Below are 17,426 nucleotides of genomic sequence, written 5' to 3' on the forward strand. Positions count from 1 at the left end.
TCGTAGGTCACCAAATGCCCATGCCTGATATACATCAAGCTGTATACCTCAGGTTTGCAAAGAACTGATAATAAATTTCCAAACTTTCTAGTCCCCACATGTATTTGGTCAATTTGAGTAATACCTGGGATGGAGTTTTCTGTCTGTCTCCATGGATGGTTTAGAATTCCTGGTCAGGATCATGTAGGGATATTCACAGTCATATTTGGCCACAGTCACAACCACAGAAGAGCTCTTTTCTCTCTGCTCTAAACCTCCAGGTGCCTCTGCAATCCATTTTTTAAATTTCTTTTGATGCACTCTCACAGGCCATCTGATTCCTTCTAGAATCCCATACCATGATGCAAAACAAGTTTTCCACGCTTTTACAGTTACCGTGCTTCAAAAGCGGAACATTTATTTTAATGAACTTGTGGCCTCTTTTAGTTTTAGTACTGGAACACCTTCACTGTCCAGGCTGTCGTGCAGAAGTATTTCTGTGCCTCATGGCTTCCGTAGGCTCCAAAAGGAGAAGCTGCTCTTAATTGTATCCTGGAAGACAGCTTTTTGGTGATATTAATTCTTGCGTCAGATACAGGCCAAATTCATCCCTGCTGTAATCTCCATTGAATGGCTCGCCATTTAGTGACATGACCTTGATTTAGTTTTTATTACGCACTGTTAGGCTTCACTTTAAAATGCCAGCTGTAAGCAAACCCATAGATGCTGGTTTTTAGAAACATTTGTCTGCAATTCTTGGTTCATCGACCACGTCAGCTTGTGACAATTCTGCAGTATTGAGTTTTTTCCCAGGCACCCCCCCTTCCCAATTCACACTGCAGTTTTTCTTGCAGTCTCTGAGGGTGCTGTTAAGCTCAGTCCTAGATCAGAAGCAGTCTGCCCAGCTGCTGTGCCTGTTTTTCACCTAGCTCTCCCCCACATTAGTAAACAGATGTTAAAAATGTCACAGAACTCACCAATCTGGTTCCAGTGTCCTTCATGCTGGAGAATCCTAGAACAGGCAGGGGCTGGCCACCCTCAACCATGTTTTCCAGTGTACCTCATTCCCAGCCCAGTCTAGTCCCAAGCCTTCCCAAGCTTTGCCAGTGCACTTACTCCTGGAGGAATTCTATACCACTGCATAATGCAGAATTTGCACAGCACTTGCTTTTTCCCTTGCACAAATGGGCTGCGGAGCTGCTGGCCCCACTGGACCCTGCAGAGCCCAGCTCACAAATAGAAGACACTGTGCGAAGTAGGGGAGGGAGCTGGAGGGTTCCCCACAGCTGCAGTTCCTGGCATGCCCTGAAGAATTCCATGCAAGCCTGGGACCTAGCATCAGACTGTTTCTCCCTCTTGGTCTCTGGGAGTGTAGGGATTGCGGATGTCTGGGCTAGGGGGAGACGCCCCACAGCTTGGCTCTGGGGAGAGGGGTTGTGGGTGTCTAGCCCCCTGGCTGGGCTCGGGGAGGGGAGGTGCTGGTAGGGAGCAGAGAAACAGGAACTGGTTGTCATAGGGGTTTCTTTAACTCTCTACTCCTGGGGGGATTTTTGTGTGTGTCTGTATTGTTACAGACATAGTTGCTGACAGGTATTTTGAAATGAGTTACCAAAATAATTGAAACTGGCGTGATTATATAGTATTATATTGACAAATAAAATATCCAGAATTTTGCAGAATTTTAAAATATTGTTCACAGAATTTTTAATATTTTGGTGCACAATTCCTCCAGGAGTACGCACTGCAGATTTGGCCTGGGAAACCTTTGCTGTTGTAATCCTGGAGCCCCACACAGCTTTGCTAATATTATGTTGCCACACTCCCAAGTTATTCTCTCCTGGGCTCCAACAGAGATCTAGTAAAGCACTTCATTTTTGACCTAAAAATAATTGCCTGTTCCAATGCTGGCTTGTGCACGCAGCTCTGGTAATGAACCTCAGTCTGAGCTGAAACTTCCCCTGACATTTCAGTCTTAGATCTCTCTTGAGAGGAGTCTGCTTATTGTTTGGAGCTGTATACCTTTGGTTTTTCATGGATAAAAGTGAAAGGTGAAAATGATATAAAGACTGTTTGGCTCATTGCATTTGTGCCCTGCCTCAAATTTGAACTGGGGTCTGTAGAAGTAAAAGGCTAGATTGTTATTCAGCTGTGTGACTCAGCACCTGTCTCCTCTACTACCTTCTGCTGCAGCGAACTACAGTAATAACTGACGGTATGCATCTCCAAGGAACGCAGGGGGATTTCAGATCTCTGAGATCACTCATCCTCCTTCTTGTTATAATCAGGCAGAGAAGATGCAGAGCTGATTCCTAGGAGTACATCTGAAAGGGATTACTGTGCCTTGTAAAAACAAGTTATTTTACTTATTACAATTCAGGAGTCAATTAACTGGCTAATTAAAGCAATTTCTCATTACATAATTGAATTCTGGTTCATTGCTATTTTCACTTTGCAAGAAGGTCCCACAGAGTGGAGCCGTTTTTTGAGTGCTTATTGTAACAGGCAAAAGGAAACATTTAAATCTGGAATGTTCTCACTTTCAGAGCCAGGACTGAGTTTCACAGGAAGTGGGACAGGGGAAACAGCAAAGGGTTGGTTTTGTGTCTGTGTGTAAATGCAGAGGAGGGGGGATATTGTTGGGCATCGCCTGGTGCCTTTCTTCCTTGTTCCAAAGGATGGCCTGATAAGGATGATAGCGTGAAGAACGAAGGGGGTTTTCCATGTGGAAACAAGTGATATAATTTAAAGTCAGACATTATGTAATCAAGAGTGAGTAGGAAAACAGAGCAGTCTTCTCAGTCATGCTTCTTGTGCCAAGTGAAGAACAAGTGAAGAAAGAAGATTGATCATGGAGACCCAGCTGATGGTGTAGAGAAGAGGGGTTTGGAGTTCACAGAGCATGGGAACACATCCTGTGATTCATGGCAGGGATGTAAATATTGGTTAAAAAGTTAACTGTTTAAACAATTAAAATTATGTCCTTTAATCAGTTAATTGATTAAAGAGGAAGGGGCTGGGTGTGCTCCAGCTGGCCCGGGGCTGGGGTTGCTCCAGCGGGCATAGCTGGGGTGAGCCTGGGCCTGGGATCGGTGGGATGGCCCAGGGCTGGGGGTTAACAGTGAGAGTGAGTTAACCGATAAAACTAATGCTTACCAGTTAACCGTTTTTAGTTTACACCCCTAATTCATGGCTACTCTCTGGATTAGACTTTCTCCACCTAAATCAGCATGCTGGGTTTAGAACTGTCAGTGCTTGTTAGGTGGACTTTTAAACTAGCTGAGGGAGGGGAGAGCTTTTACTTTATTAAAAAAAAAAAAAAAAAAAGCTGGTAGATTCTTCCCAGCTTCAAAACTAGACTGAAGATGGAGTTATTCTGAAACAGAAGGAGAATAAGAAAGTACTGACATACTGAAATGTCTGTGCATTAATGCAAAGATTATGGGGAATGAGCAAGAAGAATTTGAATTTTTTTTTTTTTAAATTATGGAGACGATGATCTAGTGGGTGAGACTGAAACCAGGTTGTCTGTTAACTGAATGCCAGTCTAGATAAATACACTCTAAATAAGAGAGACCGAAAGGCAAGAATAGCTGGGATTGTAGTTCTGTAGTAGTGAGCTGCAATTTGAAAATGGAGAAGCGTGGTGATACTCTTCACATTAGGATATAAGGAATTGAAAACCAAGGATACACAGCACTGGGCAGCTGATAAGGACCTTAAGAAATGGAGTAGAACATGAATGAAAAAGCACTATATCAATGCTAGAGGTACTCAGAATCCCTTATGAGTATGGTATCCTGTGGTTTTAACTATCTAGATGGCTATTGGTTATCAAGTGGGTACTTATATCTCATGCTGTGGGAATTTGGTTCACTTTCTCAGCTACAGTAGAAACCTTCCTGGATATATAGTACTTCTTGCTGATAGAAGGAACTGACTGAGAATGGGAGAATTCTTAAATATTGAAAATATTTGAATTGGTAGCAGATATGTCAGATTACCTGAGCTGGTACCAGTCCACTCCCAATAATTGTTGGCCTCCTCATGAATTATTGGGAGTGGACCACATCCACCCTGACTGAATTGGCCTTGTTAACACTGGTTCTCAACTTGTAAGGTAAAATCCCCTTCTCTTCATGTGTCAGAATATTTATGCCAACATCTGTAATGTTCACTCCATGCATCTGAAGAAGTGGGTTTTTTACCCACAAGAGCTTATGCCCAAATAAATCTGTTAGTTTTTAAGGTGCCACCAGACTCCTCGTTTTTGTGGGTACAGACTAACACGACTACTCCGCTGATACTAAACTACAGTTAGCAGTTAGACAGTTTCATATTTGAGTACCTTCAAAATTCTTGGGTGAATACTATCTGGTCCTGGTGACTTATTGCTGTTTAGTTCATCAGTTTGTTCAGAAAGCTCCTTTAATAACACCTCAATCTGGGACAGTTCCTCAGATTTGTCACCTAAAAAGAATGGCTCAGGTTTGGGAATTATCCTCACCTTCTCAGCCATGAAGATCGATGCAAAGAATTCATTTAGTTTCTCCGCGGTCTTATCATCCTTGAGTGCTCCTTTAGCATGTCCGTCGTCCAGTAGCCCCACTGGTTGTTTAGCAGGTTTCCTGATTCTGATGTACTTAAAAAAATTTTTGCTGTTACTTTTTGAGTCTTTGGCTGGCTGTTTTGCAAATTCTTTTTTGGCCTTCCTAATTATATTTTTATACTTCATTTGCCAGAGTTTATGTTCCTTTCTATTTTCCTCACTAGGATTTAACTTCTTCTACTTTTTAAAGGATGCCTTTTTGTCTCTTGCTGCTTCTTTTACTTTTTTGTTTAACCACGGTGGCACTTTTTTGGTTCTCTTACTATGTTTTTTAATTTGGGGTGTACATTTAAGTTGAGCCTCTATTATGGTGACTTTAAAAAGTTTCCATGCAGCTTGCAGGGATTTCACTTTTGGCAATGTACCTTTTCATTTCTGTTTCACTAATTTCCTCATTTTTGCGTAGTTCCCCTTTCTGAAATTAAATGCTACAGTGTTGGGCTGCTGTGGTGTTTTCCCTGCCACAAGGATGTTCAATTTAACTATATTATGGTCACTATTACCAAGCAGTCCAGCTATATTCAGCTCTTGGACTAGATCCTGTGCTTCACTTAGGACTTAATCAAGAATGACCTCTCCTCTTGTGGGTTCATTTATGTTTGTGAGATGCTCAGATACTATGATGATAGGGGCTGCTATATAATGTAATATTAGAAAGTGATGTGTAAACACCAGTGAACACAGAAAAAATAATTTTAGAAAAATAAACAACACTGGGACTGGAAAAACTACTCCTTGAGTAGAAGCATCAAGCTCTGCATGTTCCTGGTGTCCTTGACTTAGTGATTGAAAATGACATTCCTTACAGAGCATTCTTTTCCTCTTGCGCCTGCAGATACTGCTCTTCTAAGGGCACAATTTCCTCCTGTCCACAGATACCAGCATTATTGTTATCTCACCACAGCATAACATGCAGTACTGTCAGGTCGAAACGTGTTCAGTCTCCATTTAGGAAGTACTTTAATGCCCTGGCCTTAACAATGCCCAGCACTTCTGACACAGTTTGATTATGGAATCATAAATAAACAATTGGTATAGCCCACAGAACTTCAAAGCAGCCAGTACAATCATAAAAGCTTCTACCTTGATAAATTAATCATGTTGATAAATCTGAAGGACTCTTGATTTTTTTTCTTGTCTATTGATCAAAGCTTCTTTCTCCAAGTGTAGCCTCTAGTCTCCTGCACACACACTCCCTCCCTGCTGATCCTGAACAAATGTCATTGCTAATGGGTTTGTTTTCTGTATGAGATGCAACAGGTTTTCTAAATAATTCTGCAGAAAGTTTTGCCCAGAGTTGTGGGTTTTTTGTCCCTTTTTGTGCTGCTGAATTGTGAAGTAGGTTTTAAGAATAAAGAGCTTTCGTTCCAGTTTTTCCTAGTTAACATTGACATATCTGCTGGTTTGCCTGGTAATAATAGTTACCCTTCACGTTTCATTGATCATGAGTTCCCATTCTTTACACTAGCATAGGTCCGTCCAGAATGCTGCTGTCCTTTGTTAGATCCCTCTGCCGGTTTCCCCTTGCCATTTGGAACACATTTATCTGCTTGTGTAGGCAGGGACAAGGCAAGGCAATCTGGCTCCTGCCCAGCTATCTGCTGCCATCTCTTTCTGATGAGCTCCCCTTGTTCAGCCCAAGCTGCAAAATTAACCCTTGATGTCACCGTGTCTTGTTCCTATTCTTGTTTCAAAGGTTTCTTCCATGCTGCCTCCTGTATCTTTAGACCTCTGTCTGAATTGGTCCACTGTGTCCCTACTCTCTCTTCCATCAAATCCTTCTTTAAATACATCTTCAAGCTCACCCCTGCCCTTAACTTGCCTGATACAGCGTCTGTCCTGATGGCAGTTAAGGCCCCGCAGGTCTAGAACCCAGTCCTACAGAGCTACCAGGCAGCTCCAGGCTATGATCAGCTTGTGCTCCACTTCACATGACTCACTGTGCACACAGATCATGGGAAGTTCTGTCTGGAGGGATTAAGAGACAGCAGCCTCATGGCTCCTTTTTGGCACTCTGCGTTATATAAACTCAGGGGGGCAAGTCCAGGAAACAATGTGGATCTCCTGTAACTGCCACAACCATTCCTGCTCCTTGCTCCTGAATTCCTGGCTTTGACCTTGGTTTAATTTGGACTTTGCCTCCTGATGAGGGTGACCAGATGTCCCGATTTTATAGGGACAGTCCCAATTTTGGGGTCTTTTTCTTATACAGGCTCCTATTACCCTCCACCCCCATCCCGATTTTTCACATTTGCTGTCTGGTCAGCCTACTCCTGACACAAATCTTGAAATCTGACTCAGACTCTGATCCTTGGTATTGACCCTGGCTTAGAACCTGACTATGAGCTCCTCTGCTACTCCCAGCCTCAGGTTTGCCCCCACTCAGACCCTTGTCCCTGACTGTCCTTGTTGGGATCCTGACAGGCAGCCATATTATGGGATGGAATTTCTTGTGCATCCAGCTCAGTTGTGTTAGCAAGTGTCAGGAGGGTTTTCAGGAGATGTTGATGCAAAAATGCTCTTCTAAATGAGTCTAAGTCAGCAACATGGAAGCATGTGCATGTACCCACAAATCCATGCCAGATCACAGGATGAACATGACGTGAGCTTAAATTTAACCTGTTCAACTGCATTACTTTTCCATTGTTGTGTGTTCTTTGTATGTTGTCTATTTCAGTTACAAGCTCTTCACAGAAAGATATGAAAATAAGGTCCTTTGTCCTGAAGTGTCTGACACACTGGCTGTGTAATAATATTTACTGTTCTAGGTGCTTCACAGAAGACACAAAAATCACACCCCAAAAAAAATCATATATAAAACTTATGACTAATCAGACATATGTCTTGATATGTAAACCCAATATGATAAATAGTGATTAATGATAACTGCTCCTATATTTCCCTGGTCATAATACTGTCTTCATCCACCAGTGGTGTGCTTATTTTTAGAAAAGTCTCCTTTCTTTTCTGTCATAGTATTGCTGAGATGGAAGAAAGTGAGAGAGAGAGAGACATGGGAGGGCAAGAAGCAGGGAGAGAAGCAGCATGGGGCCAGCTGAGTACCAGTGTAACCATTTAAAGGGTATGTCCAGACTACCCGCCATATCGGCGGGTAGCGATTGATTTATCGGGGATCGATATATCGCCTCTCATCTAGATGCAATGTATCGATCCCCGAACGCGCTCACCGTCGATTCCGGAACTCCACCGGAGCGAGCGGTGGTAGTGGAGTCAACGGGGGAGCTGCGCACGTCGATCCCGCGCCGTGAGGACGGGACTTAAGTCGGAATAAGATACGTCGACTTCAGCTACCGTATTCCCATAGCTGAAGTTGCGTATCTTACATCGACACCCCCCCCAGTGTAGACCAGGCCAAACATTGACACATCGAGAGCTGGAAAATTGTGGAGTGACCTGAAAATTGCATTATGTGCAGTTTTCTCATGGCCGTGATTGTAAGATCTAGACAAAGTCTGAGATGCTTTTTATTCACAGCAGTACAAATTACAAGCCTTTCGCTAGTTTTGTATGAAAAGCTCTGATTTTTCTGATCATTTTCTGCATTTGTGATGGTTGAGTATTGACGTTTGAGACCTAGTGGCATGGCTGTTTCCCATCAAAAGGAGAGCTACAATTTTCTGAACAACTCTCCTGCTCCCAATGAACAAAGAATAGAGGCGGTGGAGGAAGTTCTATATGCTGTTACCTCCTGGCAGTTAGATTTACAATGAATTCTGTCACTTAGGCCATGTAAAACCTCTTTCCATTGCCTTAAATGTAGAACAAAAATGGATCATTTTTGCAAGATGTTGAGCACTGGGTGGGATTTAGTGAGGCCCCTCCATTCCCATTTAAGTCAGCAGAAGTTTGCCTGAGTAAGAGCTGTGTAGAAATTGAGTATGGATCTGGGGATTTGGCCCAAAGAGTTTAATAAATATTTATGTAGTACGGGGCACATTTTATGACAAATATACGTAGTCTAAAATATTCTTCCAAGGAAAAGGATGTTGCACACAGGGATACTTCTTCCTCTTTCCCATGTCTTCCTTTATGCAAACTCTTATATGAATCCAGCACTTACTCTCACTGTGGCATAAAAAGGTGAGTTTTAAAATCAATCATCTACCAGAGTAGAGTCTTCAAAGGATGTCTCCGGTCACATTGGTTGCAAACTGCCCTGTTTTACAATGTAGTGCTCATGAACGTGGCCCAACTGACATCTGTGGAAACTGGTAAGCCCACTATGTCTGTGAAACCCGGCAAGCTGCTTCTACCCTCCCCTGACAATCTGCCTAAAATCGTGCTAATGGGTGAGAGAGTAGTTCAGTTTCCATAGTCCATTCAGTCCTTGTCCTCTTTGCTCAGACTGCCAGCAAGAATGCCAATTAATGTTAATCATAATGTGGACACTTCTCTATTGGGTACTGGACTAATGCCATCAACTTATTTCATGTAGGCCACCAAATGATACCATTCATTGCAGTTTTACTTCGTGTCCTTTCCTTCATGATTTCTCTTTATAATTATTGTTAAACAGATTTTTAAAAAAATCAAAAAAAGGCCAAATGTATATGATCAGGAAAAGCCGGAAGGTAAAATATGGAAACAAGACCGACGTATTTCTAGATATCAGCTTTCTGATCAAATTTGTGACGGGAAGGGTTTAGACAGACTGTGGAGGAAAAAACTGAACATTTCCCACAATTCAATTAATATAGGCATTTTAATTAAATTTTAGAAGGCGCCTTGGAATGTCTCATTGTGCTGTGAATAGTTAAGATTGAGTAGGTAGTTTAACGTACATGCATCCTGAAGAACCCTATACAGTGCCACAGTTCCTGTTGATTCCTGCAGACTTTCACACACAGACAGGAACCACAGCAGAGACTGAGAATACTCAGGCTAGATTACAGCAGATTCCAGTACTGTATTTACCATACATTATTCCCTGGCTCTTTTTGGCAGGGAATTGTCTTCATATATGTGTTCTTAATAAGCAGTGCCGAGCGCTGTCATAGAATCATAGAAGTGTAAGACTGGAAGGGACCTCAGTACGTCATTTAATGCAGTCCCCTGCACCCAGGGCAGGACTAAGTAATAACTAAACCATTCCTGACAGGTGTTTGTCTAACCTTTTCTTAAAAACCTCCAGTGGGGCTCCAACGCGATTGAGGATCATTGGGTGCTGCCATAAAATAAATGATGAATAATAATAATAGTTATTCTAAAACCTACCTCAGTCGTTGTTGAAGTGCTACACTGCTGATTGGAAGTTGAACTAAATGAAAACAGACTTGACCAGGTCTGGATTTGAACACTGATGCAATCTTGCTCCCTGTGGCCTCACAGAGCACACTAATGCCCTGCTCCAGCCAAGCACTTAAGTCTGTGTTTAACTAAGCATGGAAATAGTCCTGATGAAGTCATCTGAACTAGTCGTGCTTAAAATGAAGTGCTTTGTTGGGTTATGCCCTATGGGTATGATTTTGATCATGCTTATAACTTGCTTAAATCAGGGCTATTTTGTATGCTGAATTTTATTGCCGTTGTATTTTTTGTTTCATGAACTTTGCTGTTTCTATTATATTTCACTTCAATAATGTAGGGATTTTTTTTAAGTTTGTAGTGGCTTGCTGCTATAAAATGCCATCTGTCAGCTTGGCTGAAGTCACTCATTTGAGTTGATTAGGTAGTTTAGCAAATCTCAGCATGTTTGATTTGAAATGGGACACTTAAACATCCTAGTACTGTTAGTTAATATTATTTTCTTTTTATAAGTTATTAGCTGGGTTGTATTTGGAGTGATAATCGCTGTGTGATTTATGAGGAATTCTCGGTCAGAAGCCTTCTTTAGGCAAAGTTATTTGTCAAATCAACTAGGTTTAACTAATGTTAATGTTGTGATGCATCTCAAAAGTTGAGAAATTCTAATCTATGACTATTGCTTTATCTGCCACTCTCACTGCTGTTAGAGCGACAAGAATAAAGAGGAAAGGGGGACTGGACAGCAGCAGTGTGTTTTATGGACCAGCGTTTTTTGGTAATTTACACCCATCTCACCTAAAGTTCCCCTTGTAGTTTCAGCTAGAATTGGTAAGTCAGATTCTGTTCTTTGTGACATTGGTGTTCCTCTGCATTGACTTCCTGGGAGTTACTATGGATTTATGCCAGTATAACTGAGCTCAGAATGTAGCTCACTGTGTTTTGTTAAACCGTTGCCACCTCCCACGAAAAGATGACTAGTGTTTCAGTGGTTGGTGATCATATGTAGCTTGGAAAGGGAAGGTAACATACTTAAAATTCCATAAACTAAGACAATCTTGTGTCTATTTACTTTCTAATCTTCTGAATTTCCTTATGTCCACATTTGGTAGCTTTACAGCAAGAGTGTGGGTTTTGCTGGCCAGATTGGCCAGTACCTGCCGTCAGAATTGGACTAAGTCATGTGCAGAGGCAAACCTTGATAGGTTGATATCAACCCAAACAATAAGGCTTGGTAGTGGGGACATACAAATGCCTTGTCTCAGTGAGCTTCCTCAGGTTCTTCCCCCAACCATGAGAGAGACAGGCAGCATTGTATGCTGTGAAACAATATGTTAACTATGACATAAAATGGTTAAAGTGGCACAGAGCCTGTGGGCTCATTATCCTCTGCTGACTGTGTGGTGTGACAGTGAAGTGGCTGATGACACCTAATGCATTCTCTTCAATTAAAAGCCAGCGCACTGATTACAGCCAGTCATTTTCTGAAGGCCTCTGACTGGCATGGATTAGCAGGGAATAGGAAAGTGTTTTGACTCTAATGACTTTGCATCTCTAATCATACTTCACAATGCAGCTGACTTCCATTATAGGGGATCAGGAAAGAACTAGCTCTGGCCTGAGCCAGTTGGCTGGCTGGATATGTCAGGTCCCTGTTCATGATGTTAGATGCTGTGTTATAAATGGCTGAAGTGTGAGGTTAATTCAGGAGAAAATTATTTAAATATATGCAAAGAGCAATCATATTAACCACAGAGGAACACAATATAAATAAAGGTATGGTTGAGGGAGCATCTTATCCAGCCCAAGTGCTGTCTCATGAGCTATGTAAGTGCAAGAACCGTGAAGTGAGGATTAGTTTTTCTTATGCCTATTGTATACTGCAAATGAGACAATGCTACTGTTGTGTGAACAACGCACTCAGATTCATTGATGTTATTGCAGTTGTGGGTGTATTCAGATGGCTTTTGTTGAGCACTAAGAGGATTAATTAAAAACAGTAAAGGCCATTAGAAATCAACATTTACCAACAAAAGCCAATGAAGACCAGTTGGAGACAACTATTGGAGTCTTCTGGAATTTCCACTGAGGTTGTGGCTGCAGTGAGGTAGTTAGGCATCTAAAAGGGTGCAGCAGAAAGCAGAGTTTAATTTTCCATTTAATGTGGGCGCAAAATTGCACTTACAATGTTGGAGAACACTTATAAAAAATGTAAGCTGAAAGGCAGCGTAAGAGCTACAGTAAATATTTATTAACGTAGAAGCTATGTTTTCTTTTTCATGCACAAGGATTTCTCCATACATAGACTTTACTTACCATGCAGTATTTCCACCATAAGAATGACATCACTTATGGAAAGTATGGTGATGGAACATTTCAGCATTGGGTGTGAAATATTGTTATTTAGCAAGAGATCAGAAAAATGGCTACACAAAGCTGAGCTTCCTCCTTTGATGAAGACACAGCTGGTGTTTGGGAATTGGATTTGCTTTCCTGAAGGTGTTACAAGGAGCTTCACTAATAGCCCAGCTGATTTGTTTTGGAGAGAGGTAAGAATAGTACCATGCAGTACAGTGGACATGCATGTTAACTTCCCTCCAATCACAAGATCCTTGGAAGAATAATGAGAAAGAACAGAGCAGATTTTGATGGCTCGCTGGTATTTGCTTAACTGCTGCTGTCAGCTGGTGCTGCCATCACCACTACTCAAGCACAGTTAGGATTGCTACCTCTCAAAATAAATATTGTCCACATAATGACTTTTGTAGCAGCTAAAAGTTTTATATTGTTAACTAAATAAAGGAGTTGCCATAGTGGATTGGTCTATTGGCCTTTCATATCTGATCCAGCAGTAGCAGTACTGGTTGCTGAGAGAAAAGCAAATCACTTCCTCTTGCCCTCATAGCAATTCATAGTCCATTGCATATGTAAAAGAAAAGTTCCTTCCTAACTCATGCAGCAATTAGTTTGCACATGGTAGAATAATCCCTCTTCTGTGAGCTCCTTCATTATGCTAAGGGCTCTAACAGGACTGACTGTATTTGATAAAGTATTTCAGATCTAAAGTATTTAAATGTAGGATTTTTTTTTCCTGGCATTGAGAGGAGGCTGGGTCTCAGCTGAGTGACCTGATGTTTTGTTGTGGTTTCTCTGCCTAGCTCAGCGTTCTCTGCTAATTGGTGCAGAACCCCCTGGTAGAACTCTTGTGATATTATTTGATAGTTGCCCAGGAGAAAAAGTTTCCAGAACTTTCAGCTTCTTAAAGGTTTTTTTCTTCTGTCCCTCCTCTTGCTCCACTTGCCTTGCTAAGGTCTTCTTGGGAGTAATTCCTATGCAGACCAATTTTGCAGTCTTTCATTATTTAAAAATATTTTCCTTCTGGGTCCTTTTTGTTTAGATGTGATTATTGGTGATTACAGGCAAGTTGCATCTGAGGCACATTTAACATGCGCAAATTCAGCTTTGTGCGATGGGCAAAAACGGAAAAAAAAGAAGAACAACAATATAAAAACTGCATCTGTAATGCGGGTGATTCCGCCCGCCATTCAACTCAATGAGTGTTTCACTATATGAGGTTTTCGCTGTACGCGCTAGCCACGGAATGGAACCCCCGCGTAAGATGGGACTTGCCTGTAGTTGTACAGGTAGTTGACACTATGGATGCCTGTGTACTAAACAAAAATTTGACATCTTGTGCCTTGGTAAACATTTAGGTAACAGATGCGCTCTGCATCCTATGCAGTTGAGTTGTTGTATTTGAAGGGGACGAAGGGAAACAAAGAAGGCATTTGGATGGGTCTAGCTAAGCAGAAAGCATACAGCAGTGCACACTACAATCCTGATGGTGTGTGAAAGGGAACTTGCTATTACTTTAGCACCACAACCAGCTAGCTTTGATACTGTGTAGGGAGAATGCTTCAGGACAGCTGTCAGCCGACACTGCTTAGGGGACTCGTCCTAGTGACTCTCACTCAGTCACAGCTACACTAGAAAAGATTTGCTGCTATAGCTGTACCTGTCTAGAGTTCTTTTGCTGGTATAGCTTGTACTGGTTCCCCGAGTGAAATAAGATGTACTTGCAAAAGGACTCATACTGGTATAACTGTATCTACACTAGGGCATTTGCTAGTTTAGAAATGTAAAAAACCCACACCCCTAGCCAATATTACTATACTGGCAAAAGTTTCTAGCACAGACATGGCCTTACACTAACATTTAAATACTGCGTCCTAGGGAGAAGTTGTGTCTCCCCTCTGGAAACAAGAGCAGCATTAAATGTTGGACGGACGCACTTTGAGAGCAATTTGCATATAAAGAAAAGTCAGGCAGTGGCCTACTGATTTACAGGCTAGGAGAAATGTTTTTAGCATCAGTGAAATACACAGTTGTCTCAGGTGGTCAACACCAGGCAGTTTGTATTTCTCAGCTCAGAGAAAATGAGTACAAATATAATGTTAATGCTCGCTTAGTGGTTTGAGCATTGGCCTGCTAAACCCAGGATTGTGAGTTGAGTTCTTGAAGGGGCCACTCAGGGTCTGGGGCAAAATCAGTTCTTGGTCCTGCTAGTGAAGGCAGAGGGCTTTACTCAATGACCTCTCAGGGTCCCTTCCAGTTCTGTGAGATAGGTATATCTCTATATATTATAAATAAGACAGTAATGCAACGCCCCCTCCCCCTGGGGAATCTGTGTGGTTTAATAGAATATTGGGCATTCAGCTCAGTTATGATGTGTTAGGACTTCTAGCAAACTACACTGCACTAAATTTTAAATTCAAATAATTCAGTAAGTGCATGTCAGAAGATACTGTAGTCTAGCCTGAGCAGGCTCAGATGTTATTATTTAGTTTTTATTGGAAATGCTGATAAAGGATTTATAAATCCTGTTGGACTGTAGATAAGCCTAATAGTAATTTTCCTCTGCAGTTATTATTCTTTAGACTTTCCCTAAATGGGGGAAAATGTTTTTTCCCCCTCTGCACATTATTTTGTATTTGTCTGGTTTGTGGGTCCTCCCCGCATTTGATGTGGTCACTTAGGATTTGATGTAATCATATATTTACTCCAAATCAGAATTGTATTCCGAACAAATAGGCAGAATTAATTGCCCCTTCTTAAAATGGATCTCAGGTCATAGCAGTTGATTTGCTGTAAATGGAATGCATAGATAAAATGATCACCCAGTGCTGCAAAGAACTCAATTAATTTGAGAGCTTGAGATAAGCAGAATGGTAGTATTTACACATTATGGATTGTACTCCGTGAATAAAGCACCACAAGCACTTTGTGTGTAGATAAATGTCTGTTTACAAATGGTAGTGATCTGCTCATAGATTGTATGCACTGTAGTAAATACTTGGGTTATTATTTATCCATTATGGATCATTATGAAGAAAACAGGAACATCTAGTATGTTGGATTTTTATGCAATTGTTCTCTCACGTCTAATGGAATAAATCTTGTACACCTTAGTGGGAAAAGAATGGTAGGAGTGAAACAGTAATAAAAATAGTTCCATTCTTATTCACAGGCACCTTGCTGCTGTAATTCACAATAAGTGGAGGAACAATTTACCTTGCCATTGACTCTCTTTACAGCTCTCACAAGTTGTTTAACAAAAGAATGTTTCTCTAAGTACCCTTTTGTGGAATTTGGATGGTTGGATCCAGGGGCCCTCTTCCACAGCCATGGGTTATGCTGGTTGCCCAACCCAACATAGTTTGTAATTTCTGACCCTTCCCATTATAAGACCCCCTTTTCAGTTGCTTAAACGTTGCCAAATTTAAATTGTTCAGGCTGAAATTCCCCATGCTGCATATTTTCCTCTGACTGGTTTGTTTTGTTTGGAGAATCAGCAAAAATGATCCAGTCATTTTTGAAAAATAAATAAAAAAAATTGTCACAACCATTTAATTGAATAGCTCTAGCACCACTATGTTTTGGAGGAAGGGCTTGAAATTTGGCAAGGTTTTGTCTCTGTTTCAGGGTTATGTCTTTTGCTGTTCCCATGAAAATCTGACCAAGTTATAAACCTCTGTAAAATCTAAGTACACACCTGTTCAGCCCATATCTTCAGGACATTCTCTGTAATTGTTGCTGCTGGGAGCCACTGCACTGCCAGGCACCAGAATTGAGATCAGGGAGACTGTCACTCCTTGTCCTCTCTGGTTGTATCCAGCTGTCTCACCTGAATGCAAAGAGGACAAGAGCTCTGGGATGGGGGTTGTGGTGGGGGGAGTAGATTGAAAAAAGAGTCTGGGAGAGTGGTGAGACTGGCACTGGGAACTGAGGGAAAAACTAGAACTGGCTGGGCAAAAAAGACTAGTAGTTGAGAGAGGAAACTGAGATCGCAAGAGGAGCTGGGGATCAGAGTGTGACTAATGGGGCAAGAAGGTTGGGATAAGGAGTCGAGGAGACTGCAACTGACTGGACGTGGAGCCTGATGAAGAAGACTGGGAGCGAGTTGGGGAAGACTAGGATTCAGACAGGGAACCCAGAGGAGGAGCCTGGTAGGGTAGGGGAGGACTGGGACAGGAAGGAGGGCGTGGGGCAGAAGGGGTTAGACTGGGGTGGGGGTGGAGAGGTGGGGTCCGGACGGGGAGAGGAACAGGGGCAGCATGATTTGTGACTACTAAAGAACACTTCCCTCCAGAACCTGCAATGGAATCCAAGATCCCTGAGTCTCACCATTCCTCTGCTGTCAGCAAATATCCATGAAACCCACTGACAATATGTGTTTCATGCCCCCTCTAGTGCTGGTCCACATAGAGGCAGCAGTCTGTGTGATGGATCTAATTGGCAGCAATCTGTGTGGTGGATCTAAAGGTTCCAACCCTGCTGATGACCTTTGTTGGCATCAGTATGGTTCCACATGATGGAATTTCAATTTATTCAGTCTGATTGATAAGTGCACAGAATGGAAAGAAAAGGTGGGAGTGGAAAGATTCTGCAGGAGGTAACACAACTCAGATCAGACAGAGATGGACAATGAAGCATTGTTTGGGGTAGAGGCAAAAAAAAATGAATATAGATAAACTTGCCACAGTTAGGGAAATAAATCCAAACATGTCAGTGCATCTGATAACCCGCAAGTGATGAAGGTATTGTCGGTGATATTTTGTGAGGCTAATCACCCTTGTGATAGGTTTCAGAGTGGTAGCCATGTTAGTCTGTATCACCTTTGTGATGTGAACATGTCCTTGACCCTTGCTGGTGGAGTATACAGAACACCGTTGATCTCCCATTCACTTTTGTGTTGATCCTACAGTATTCTGCTTTTTACTCTACCAGGCAGTTGACAGTTTTTACTAGCTGTATGTCAAGAGTTGGTCAAGAGGCTGAAGTGTGGATGAAGCTGGGGGAATTCAAATAGTCCATCTAGACACCAAGAGTGTCAAATATCCTTAAGTTCAGATAGTTATCACTGCTTTTGATAGGGTGAGAAACCCCCTAGCTGCTCTCAGAGTAGGCACAATACATGATGGGTTGCCTGGAGCCTCCTCACAGCAAACATATTAACATTATGGTAAACAGCAACTCATGCAACAGACATGCTCCCCGATGGTGGTGGTGGAAGTGCCTG

At 42.0% G+C, this 17,426-nt stretch overlaps 1 protein-coding gene across 5 annotated transcripts in view; it reads left to right on the forward strand.

The window, feature by feature from the left end:
- The window catches only part of LRP8 (LDL receptor related protein 8), a 284,937-nt gene that overhangs the window by 48,045 nt on the left and 219,466 nt on the right, over nucleotides 1-17,426 (forward strand). The window contains exon 1 of one of the 5 annotated variants that reach the window (XM_050962309.1): nucleotides 3,690-3,746. The exons of the other annotated variants lie outside the window; for them this stretch is intronic. Within the exon in view, the coding sequence (XP_050818266.1) occupies nucleotides 3,719-3,746 (28 nt within the window). The 5' untranslated portion in view covers nucleotides 3,690-3,718. Of the gene's footprint in view, nucleotides 1-3,689; nucleotides 3,747-17,426 lie in introns of those variants that run through there. 5 annotated transcript variants of the gene reach the window in all.

The sequence above is a fragment of the Gopherus flavomarginatus genome, chromosome 7 (assembly GCF_025201925.1).
Source record: "Gopherus flavomarginatus isolate rGopFla2 chromosome 7, rGopFla2.mat.asm, whole genome shotgun sequence".
NCBI classification, from domain to species: Eukaryota; Metazoa; Chordata; order Testudines; family Testudinidae; genus Gopherus; species Gopherus flavomarginatus.